The sequence below is a fragment of the Heterocephalus glaber genome, unplaced genomic scaffold, assembly GCF_053883595.1.
Source record: "Heterocephalus glaber isolate CG9 unplaced genomic scaffold, H.glaber_assembly_v1.0 deba00001497, whole genome shotgun sequence".
Taxonomy (NCBI): Eukaryota; Metazoa; Chordata; class Mammalia; order Rodentia; family Bathyergidae; genus Heterocephalus; species Heterocephalus glaber.
In genome coordinates this window covers 5,649,954-5,659,498 of record NW_028258320.1, presented here as the reverse complement: position 1 = coordinate 5,659,498, position 9,545 = coordinate 5,649,954, and the positions used below count along the sequence as shown (strand labels likewise).

The 9,545-nt window shown below is 56.7% G+C and overlaps 2 protein-coding genes across 8 annotated transcripts in view; one reads left to right on the top strand and one right to left on the bottom strand.

Moving 5' to 3' along the window:
- Window positions 1-2,068: 2,068 nt before the first annotated feature.
- Dnph1 (2'-deoxynucleoside 5'-phosphate N-hydrolase 1) lies at window positions 2,069-3,831 on the top strand. Its single transcript, XM_004846512.3, has 4 exons — window positions 2,069-2,293; window positions 3,182-3,250; window positions 3,396-3,506; window positions 3,605-3,831. Exons 1-4 carry the CDS (start codon window positions 2,107-2,109, stop codon window positions 3,754-3,756), a joined length of 519 nt encoding a protein of 172 aa, XP_004846569.2. The 5' UTR covers window positions 2,069-2,106; the 3' UTR covers window positions 3,757-3,831.
- A 624-nt stretch (window positions 3,832-4,455) lies between these two features.
- Window positions 4,456-9,545, bottom strand: part of Cul9 (cullin 9) — a 35,489-nt gene continuing 30,399 nt past the window's right edge. For 4 of the 7 annotated variants that reach the window (XM_021259778.2, XM_013072922.3, XM_087184569.1 and 1 more), the window contains 10 exons: window positions 7,828-7,968; window positions 7,569-7,733; window positions 7,152-7,315; window positions 6,550-6,643; window positions 6,107-6,181; window positions 5,913-6,023; window positions 5,696-5,813; window positions 5,359-5,492; window positions 4,840-4,913; window positions 4,456-4,761 (listed from right to left, as the gene is read on the bottom strand). In XM_021259778.2, the coding sequence (XP_021115437.1) occupies window positions 4,575-4,761; window positions 4,840-4,913; window positions 5,359-5,492; window positions 5,696-5,813; window positions 5,913-6,023; window positions 6,107-6,181; window positions 6,550-6,643; window positions 7,152-7,315; window positions 7,569-7,733; window positions 7,828-7,968 (1,263 nt within the window). In that variant the 3' untranslated portion in view covers window positions 4,456-4,574. The other 3 variants (XR_015440250.1, XR_002395660.2, XM_021259780.2) reach the window with 3 other exon arrangements.

The window sequence follows — 9,545 nt, the reverse complement described above, 5'->3', positions numbered from 1 at the left end:
GATCTGCTGTATCACATAGTGCCTATAGTTCACAGGGTGGTATTGTGCACTGCAAAATTGTGAAGAAGACAGTTCCCAGGCTAAGTGTTCTTACCATGGCAACAAGAGTGAAAGAACACACAGGAAACTGGGAGCTGCCAGGGATGTTCACTACCTCAGTTGTGTGCCTGTGTGCACACTCATCAAACTATACATTTAAATGTGTGCAGAGCTTTGTACACTGATTGCACCTCAATGAAGTTGCTTTAGAAAGCTCATTGAGCTATAATTTTTGTAACAATAAAATCTACCAATTATAAACATGCAATTTAATAATTTTTGTGAATTATAGATTTGTGCAACCATCATTACCATCCTGATTAGAGTTTAGATATTCCCGTCACACTGGGGATTTAGCTCAGTGGTTCCGCCGCCTGCCTTGCAAGCTCCAGGACCCGAGTTCGATCCCCAGTATCAAAAAAAAAAAAAAAAAGGAGGCCGTGGATTTAGCTCAGTGGTTTCCCCGCCTGCTGCGCAAGCGCAAGGACCCGTGTTCAATCCCTGGTACAAAAAAAAAAAAAAGATATTCCCATCGCCCCCAGAGTTTCCTTTGGGTCCCTTTGATCAGTTCACACTCAGGCCTCCAGCCCCGGACAACACTGGGTCCCCTTTCTGTTTCTGCAGATGTCCCTTTCTGGACATTTCATTTAAATGGAATCAAATAGTAGGTAGTCTTTTGTGGTTCTCTACACTAGTATCTAAGTTTGGTATTTTCCATAATAAAAACAATTTTTGTTGAACAATGATTTGTATCTGTGTAGCACTTTATTTCTTGGAGCAGTCTTAGATTCCTGGCAATACGGAGCAGAAGGTTCAGAGTTCTCACGTCTTCCTGTCCCCCACACCTTCGGCCTCTTCCAGCCAACATCCCCTCCGGAGCACACACTTGTCCCGATGGATGGACCCACACCATTATCAGGCCGGGACAGAGCTTACATTAAGGATCAAGGTGAGCTTGTGCATTCCTCGGGCTTTGACAAATCCATAGTGACACCAATCTGCCATTCTGGTGTCACACAGAGGCGCTTTGCTGCTTGACAGGTCCTCTGCGCTCTCCTCACGACTCACCTGCAGGGTATTGTGGTCAAGCCAGGGGAGTAGGTCAGGTGACGTTTCTTGCAAATTCTACAGATGGTCCGTGTGTGCATGCGCGTGCGTGCTCACATGTGCATGTACAGATCTCCCCAGGCAGGCCTGGGGAAGGTGTGAACCGGGTGGGGTGAAGTCCTCTGAGCCTGAGCCTCCTCCTGAAAGTGTCCGTGTGGTGTGGGGACCCCTGCAGCGGGCACCAGCACACAGCTGTGTGTTTAAGTTTCCCCACAGGCCAAGGGAGCCATCAGCAATCTCATCTCCCCTTTGTATTTAGCACTTAAAAATACTATTGGGAAAAACAAAATACTATTGGAGCCGGTTGCGATGCTGCATGCCAGTAAAGCCAGCCCTAGGGAGCAAGTTCGAGCCCAGCCTGGGCAACTTAGCAAGATCTTGTCTAAAAAAAAAAAAAAAAAAAAAAAATTGGGGCTGGGGATCAAGCTCAGTGGTACAGTGCTTGCTTAGCATGTGTGAAGCCCACGGTTTCCTCCTCAGTAGAAAAAAAAAACAACCTGCCAGTCTTGTGTGTGACCCTACACTTGTGTCTGACCCGGAGGCTGAGTAGTGTGCCGATTGGGGGCTGCAGAGGGAAGGGTATGGGCTAGGCCTGGTCGGTGGCAGGGGAGGTGGACGGCGTCAGGATTTGGAAATATTCGGGAGAACTCACAGCAGTTTGGGGGCCAGGAGGACTCGCAGGTTTGGGCTCAGGTAGTTGGGAGGTGTCTCGTTTGTCTTGGTACAATGGAATGAGCCCAGGGCCTTCACAGTGAGTTACATCCCAGCCCTTTATTTTGCGATAGGGTCTCGCCAAGTCGCCAACTTGTCCAGGCTGAGCCAGAGCTTGCGTTCCTCCCGCCTCAGCCTCCTACAATGACAGGATCTAGGCGAGCCCGGCAGTGAGGGTGGCGTGGTCCTGCGGGGCCCCGCCCCTGTGTCACGTGGTGGGCGGGGCCCCAGCCAGCAGCGCGGGCCGCAATGGAAGCGGCTGGGACTCGCGGGGAACAGGGTCAGCGCAGTGCACAGGGCCGGGCGCTGTACTTCTGCGGCAGCATCCGCGGCGGCCGCGAGGACCAAGCGCTGTATGCGCGCATTGTGTCGCAGCTGCGGCGCTTCGGGGTGGTGCTCACAGAGCACGTGGCGGCGGCCGGGCTGAGCGCTCACGGTGATGGGCGATGGGGGCTGGGGGACGAGGGACGGGGGACGGGGGATGGGGGACGGGCGGGTCCCCGCCTCACTGCTTGCACCCCAGGCTGAGGAATCCGGTGCGGTCGGCAGGGGGTCCAGCTTTTTAATTTTACGGTACTGGGAATTGAACTCAGGGTCCTCTTACCGAGCCACTTCTCCAACCATTTTTATTTATTTAGTTCTTTATTTTGTAACAGGGTCTCGCTAAGTTGCTGAATGCCCAGGCTGGGCTCAAATTTGCGATCCTCCTGCAGAGTGCTGGGATTCCAGGCATGCGTCACTATACCCAGCTTGGGAACCTCTTTGAAAAGACAAAATTAGTAGGAGGTTGGAAAGGGCTTGTGCAGTGAGGACTCTGAAGCTTAGGGATCACTGGTTTCACCGTGTACCCTCCCCTGCCTGGTGGTCTAGGGAGCTCATTTAAGATTCAGTGAATAGCCAGGAATAGCCCTGGACTCTTAAGGCAGGAGGATCGTGGCAAGTTGGAAGCCAGCCTGAACTACATAGCAAGCACCACCACCCCCGCCCCCCCCGCCCCCGCCCCCGCCCCCGCCCCCGCCCAAAGCATTCTATTCATCCAGCACCAACAGCAAAGCCGCTGACTGAAGCTGGTTCCTAACCCTCCCCGTGCCTGGGCTGGGCACCCGTACTTCAAACTCACACAGGGCGAGTCTGTCCCTGCCTGCAGACTCCCTCCCCACTCTCGGTACTGGGGGCTGAGCCGCCCAGCTGCCCTAATCACACCCGCACTGCTGAGTGGGCTTTTTCTGTGGCTGCCCCTCACCCCTCATGGACTCCTGGGAACGGCAGGAGCACAGCACTGTCACAGCTCCCAGCTCCCTGACCAGCTGTCCCTCAACTGCAGGGGAGGGGCCGCCCAGGTCTGACAGATTCATCCATGATCGTGACATGGTCTGGCTGCAGCAGGCAGACGGTGAGTGGCCCTTACTTTTTCTGCAACACCGTGGGGACCATAGGTCCTAGGACAACCCTGGGTACCCGTGTCCTCAACAGGGCCACCCGTGGTCACCTTTCCCTGACTGCCCCAGGGCCCAGGTCTCAGCTTCCTTTCTCCCCAGTGGTGGTGGCTGAGGTGACACAACCTTCCCTGGGGGTCGGCTATGAGCTGGGCCGGGCTGTGGCCCTCAACAAGCCAGTGTTGTGCCTCTTCCGCCCACAGTCTGGCCGAGGTGAGCACTTGGCCTTCGGTGGCCCCCAGGGCTCAGGGCAGGAGCAAGGAGTGTGGGAGGGAGGCAGCCTCACGAACGTCACTGTCCACCCTCCCCAGTGCTTTCTGCCATGATCCGGGGAGCCGAGGATGGCTCACGGTTCCAGGTGTGGGACTACGACGAGGGACAGCTGGAGGCGCTGCTGAACCAATACTTTGAGGCTGGTGACTCTGAGCAGGGATCTGCAGCCAGGGACCAGGGGCCTGTCTAACCCACTGCCTCGGATCCTTCCCATCCCTGCCTCTTAGCCCTGAGAGCGAATTAAAAAATTCATTTAAAATTCTAACTGTATGTCTGTACCATGGTGGGGTGGGGCAGTCCTCAGTAATGTCCTTTTCCCACCCCACTTTACTTTCTTTTTTGAGACTGGGTCCTGCTAAATTGCCCAGGCCGGCCTCAAACTCCCAATCTTCCTGCCTCAGTCTCCCAAGTGGCTGGGATTACAGATGTGAGCCACCACATCCAGCTTTCTACTTCACTTGAAGGTGTAGGGAGCCTCCCCGAAAGTCTGTAGGACACCTCCTTGCGTCCTCAAGCCCCTCAGGACACTTCAGAGTTTGCAGGAAGGCTGGCTGTGGGGGCTGACGTCCTCTGAAGCTCAGCCAGGCCTGCACCTTCCCTGGCCATTCAGACCTTCACTTCCCTGTGTCAGCTGGGCCTTCCCTAGGGACAGAGGGGTGTTAGGGGTGGTGGTGCACATCTGTCATCCCAGCAGTGTGGGAGACTGAGGCAGGAGGATCACAAGCTTGCACCCAGCCTAGGCAACTTAGTGACTTAGCAAGATCCTGTCTCAAAAAAAGGGCTGGGGGTGCAGCTCAGTGTGAAGGCCCCAGGGAGGGGAACAGGACAGGAAAGCAGGAGGGGGTGACTCTGGGAGGGTCTGTGGAGCTGTCCAGCTGCTCCACAGAAGTACGTGAAGAAACCAGTTTATTCCATAAACAAAGGAGCTGTGGTGCTGGGGCACCAGCCCCCAGTGGGTAAGGCGCCCCCTCCTGGGCTCTAGGGGCTCCACGTTTCCCGTGTCTGCCCTCAGTCAGAGGCCTCATCCTCGTCCTCGTCACCAAAGAAGAAAGTCTCCCGGTCCAGGTTCTCAGACTCCTCGTCATAGGAGAAGCTGTCGTTGTCCAGCTCATCAAACTCGTCCTGGTGCCACTCGGGCACATAGTCCTCCTCGTCATCCTCATCCTCTGCCTCCTGCACTGAGGAGCCCTGGAGCCTAGGGACAGCCACCTGCATGAGCCCAGGGACACTGCATCCCCTGCTGCCCTGTCCCCTAGGGCTCGGCTGTACTCACTGATGGCTGGGCAAGTTGGATCCCTTCGCCTCCTCGGCCACTACCACAGGATTCTGGATACCAACCCGGAAGTCCTGGTGGGAGCAGGAGAGCAGAGGACAGCAGCTTGTGCCCCAAGTGCCAGGCTCCTACCAGGAGCCCCTCTTGTCACCATGGCCCTTCAAACCACTGCCTTTGTGCCTTTTGCTTGCTGAGGATGCCAGGGGTAGGGCACACATGGGCACCCACTTTGTGCACCAGGAGCTTGTGGTGCACCCATGTTACTTACCAGTCAGGAGCCAGCCTGATGGCAGGGGTCAGAGGGCAAGTGTAATGGCAGGTATGGAGCGGAAGGAACCTTGGCAGAGTGGAAGTGACCCTCACCCCTTGGCCTGGGATTTTACATCCAGAGCTGGGGAAGCATAGTCTGACCAGCACCCAGCGAGCGGCAGGACACAGGCCTCTGCTTCCTGACATCTGGACACCTGACGCCCCCTCCACCTTCCCTCCGGGCTCCCAGGGCAGGCAGGTGGCGGGTACCTGGGTGGAGTGCTGCAGGATGGCCAGCAGCCGCTCCTGGATGCGCCGAAGCAGCTCCAAGCCTGTGCTCAGGCAGTCAGCCCGCAGGAGGCGCAGGGCGCAGGCCAGGTCCCCGCAGTGCAGCAGAGTCTCCTCTACAGGGTGAGGCACAGGGCTCGCTCCCTTGTCCCCGCTCCCCATCCTTCCTTCCACAAACACCGATGGAGCAGCTACTGAGGGTCACCTTGGCTTTAGATGTCATTCACACGGGTGCATGCCAGTGACAGTGTGCAGGCCGGGACTTCCCACCCTGGTGGCCATGAACCCACTGCAAAACCTGGCTAGGTGGCCAGCTCACCGAGGAGGATCTGTAGGGCATTGGTGTGCAGCTCCAGACTCTCGGTCTGCTGCTCCACCACGTCCATGTACTCGGTGTTCTGGCTGTAGAAGCTGTACACACAGGCATAGGCCAGCACCTAGGGAGCCAGGCACTCTTGCCACACCTTCTTGGTCATTCCTCCACCCAGCCAGGTCCCCAGGGAGCAACTGAGCCCTCCAACCCCCACCACAACCACCTTCCGCGCCTGCTCCAGGCCCTGGCATGCATCACTGAGGAAGGTGAAGGACTTGGGTGGGGGCACCTCATGGATGGCTGAGACCCGGTTCCGCAAGTTCACAGCAAACTCCTGTGGGAGGAAAGTGATTGGCACCTGCTCGACTCCCACCTGCCCCTGGCCTGGACCCTTTGGCACCCCTCCTCCCTGCTCACCCGAGCCTGGTGGTGGAAGGTGCACCGTGCATTGTAGTCCTGAAAGCGCTTCTCCTGGCGAGCTGCCCTGCTCACCTGGTGAGACAGAGACAGGGCTGCTGCCCACTTGTTCATGTAGGACAGAGTTAATCATTGGAACCCCACTGGGCACAAGACCCCGCATCCTGTACCCAGGGTCTCACCCACTCTTCCCATTGTCCCTGGCGGGTGCTGGGCAGTGAATCCTCGCTCTGCCTTGCCCTGGTACCTGCTGGTGCCTCCCCTTCCTATGGCCCCAGGAGTGGAAGCCCTGCTCTGAGGATGGAGCCCCTGGGAAGGGCTCTCAATACCAAGTCCCAGCACCTGCAGGCCCTCCTGGCTTCGGTCCTCCCCAGGATGAGCCTCTCACCCAGCTGCTATCACCCGACTACTCTGACCCCAGCTCCCTGGCAGCAGGCCCTTACCATGGCAGAGCAGTTGTAGTAGTCTTTGTGATTGGGCTTCCAGGGCTTGAGGCAGCGCCAGCAGAAGCCATGGTTACACTTGGCGCAGGTCATGCTGTGGAGGAAACTAGCCGGTCCAAGGCTGCCTGCCTCAGGGCAGGGGTGGGGCAGGACGGGCCGAGGCACCTCTGACACTGCCCCAGGCCTCGGCCTCTCCCCAGCCCTATAGTCTCCATCTCCCCAGGTCCAGCTGAATGCACCTTCTTTTTAAATTTCCCCACACAGTGTAGACTTAAAAGTAGGGGAAGGAACATTAATTTCTAGCCAGGAGAGGTGAACACATTTATTATAATCCCAGCACTTTAGGGAGGCTAAAGCAGGAGGATCACAAGTTCAAGCCTAGCCAGGAAACTTAGTGACTTAGCAAGACCCTGTCTCAAAATTTTAAACATTTAAGGTAAAGGATGTAGCTCAGTACAAAGGCCTGGGTTCATTCCCCAGAAGTCCCTGGGGGGTGCCAGACGTGCTGGGCTTTATAATCAGCCCCACTGGCTCTCCTTATCGCTGGCCTCCCCCCGCTCCCCCTCACCCGAGTCACCCAGGACCCAGTGGCCCCTGCTTACTGCAGGCACCCCTCATTCTTCTCGATGGGAGCCTGGCAGCTGGGGCAGCGCTTGGAGATGAGCTTGGCCAGGTGCTTGCTCTGTGCCTCCACGCTCATGCCATCATAGTAGCCGCCATCATCTACCCACTGCGACATGTGGCCACAGCTAGCGGGGTAGTGTGCCTAGCGCAGAAAGGGGCAGTGAGGACATAGCTGAGCCCTGACAGGCAGCCCTGCAGGTGTGGGTGGGGAGAGGAGAAGATGGGTCCATCTGGAGGACAAAAGGGGGGAGGACGGAACCCAGCAGGGAGGCAGAGGCAGAGGAAGGACACAGGGCAGAGTGTGTGTGTGTGTGTGTGTGTGTGTGTGTGTGTGTGTGTGTGGCAGGGAGGGGCTGGGCAGGAAGGAGAAGCCTTGCCCAGGGTTGGGGCAGCACCTCAGGGAAGCTACAGTTGAAGCAAGAGGCCCAGCCGCACTTGGAGCAAGCAGTGCCACAGCTCAAGCCCTGGCGGCACAGGATGCGGTCACAGCCCTGGGGGTTGGTGCACCAGGTCAGGTTGGAGCAGCTCTCTACGTAGCCTCGCAGGAGAGCTTTCTTGTACTGCAGGGCCATGGGGGACACAAAGTGAGGGCGTGGCTCTCAGGACTGCCATACCTCCAGCTCCCTGGAGCCTCCCTCAGACATGAAGGGATACCTTGGAGATGACCTCTGGCGAGGAGACAACGGCACGGATGAAGGCTCCAGTGGGCTGAGCAGGGCAGTCAGTGATGGGGCAGGTGCAGTTAAGCACAAGGTTCTGCTCGATCCGCGTCGTCAGATACTCATTCCAGCAAGACTGGAAGGCACAGGAAGAGGGGCTGCTCAGACAGGCAGCCACTGCTCCCTGGCCACGTGGAAGGCCAGGGCCACCTGCTCCTGGGTGTACCTCATAACTGACCCCAATCCTTCCAGCTGCCATTTCTGGATTGGCCCAGATCACAGTTGTCTTAGAGGCTGTGGCTCAGGTATTAGCCTAATTATCACCACTACCAGGGGACACGTAGGGAACGGGTAGAGAACAGAAGAAAGGAGAAGGACATTCTAGAAAAGACATGGAAAAAGCAGGAAGGCCAGTGAGAAAGGAGCCCCAGGAAGAGGCAGTCGCCCCACTGGGTGCTGGCCTCCCACGCTGCAGTGCCACTCTTGTCTCTCCCAAGCTTGGCCACTCCCCTCCCCTGCCCTCTGTCCTCAGACTCCAAGAAACAACCTCCTCCCCACTCAGACTTTCCCACAGTGTCCTGAGCCCAGACCAATGGCACTACCATCCCCTGAGTCACCAGCACTGGTACCCTCACATCTCTCAAACTCTTCTCTAGCTCCCCCATCTCCACCTCACAGCAAATCCAGCTGTTATCCCCACCCCCAGCCTGTGGTAAGCATCCCTGATTAATGGTCACCCCAGCTCTGCTTGCTCAGCAGGCTGAGACCCCCAGAACACGCCATCAGCAGCCCTTGGCCCCCACATGCCTGTCTCCACCAGAAGGTCTCCAAAATGACAGGGGTGAGTCCCAGGAGGCCGTGTCTGTGGGTGGCATCAAGGATACAGGGTCAGTGTGAAGCCTCTGACTGGACCACTTTTACTCCAAGAAAAGGACCAGACCAAACCCTTTCTACACTGAAACACGCCCAGACAAACTGGGGCACTGAGTGCAAAATTCTTGCACTTTTTTGTTAAGGTTACTGTAAATATAGCTCAGTAGTAGAGAACTTGCCTAGCACATGTTAGGCCCTGTGTTCAAACACCAAACAACAAACTTAAAAACTCCACAGATTCTTTGAAAATTCTTGCATTTTTTGAGAAAAAACAAGGGGAAATCTCCAAGTTCAGACCCCACTCTTGCAGACATAGAGTCTCTGTGACTCATCTGGTGGCTCCACTCTTAGGGAGTCCCTCCTGGTCTGCCCCTGGGCTGCTGTCACACATCCAGCCCAAGCAGTGGGACACAGTGCTGTTGCTTGCCTCTGCCATCCTGCCTGCTAGCAAGACTCACATGGCTGCTCCTGACCCCACACTGCCCTCCTCTAACATCTCTGGAGCTGCCCTTTGGGCCATTCAACTGTGACCAGTTTGCAGGATCCCCCAGCTGAGACTTAGTCACATGTTTGGCTTCCTGTCCCTGAGTTGCTACAGGGTGGCTTAGCACCCGGCCTGCCCTTTCTCCCTGAGTGACATCAGCCGGGCCCCTGTACTTCAACCCACATTAAAACCCATCGGCCACCTGCCTGCCCCAGTGCCCAAACTTCCCATGACCACAATGAGTTGATTTTCTCAAGAACCTGCTTCCACCCTACCCTAGCCCCAATCCTCACCTTTGTAAGAATGACACATTCCGTCCACCCAGATGCTCTGGTCAGAGATGGAGAAGGCCTCAT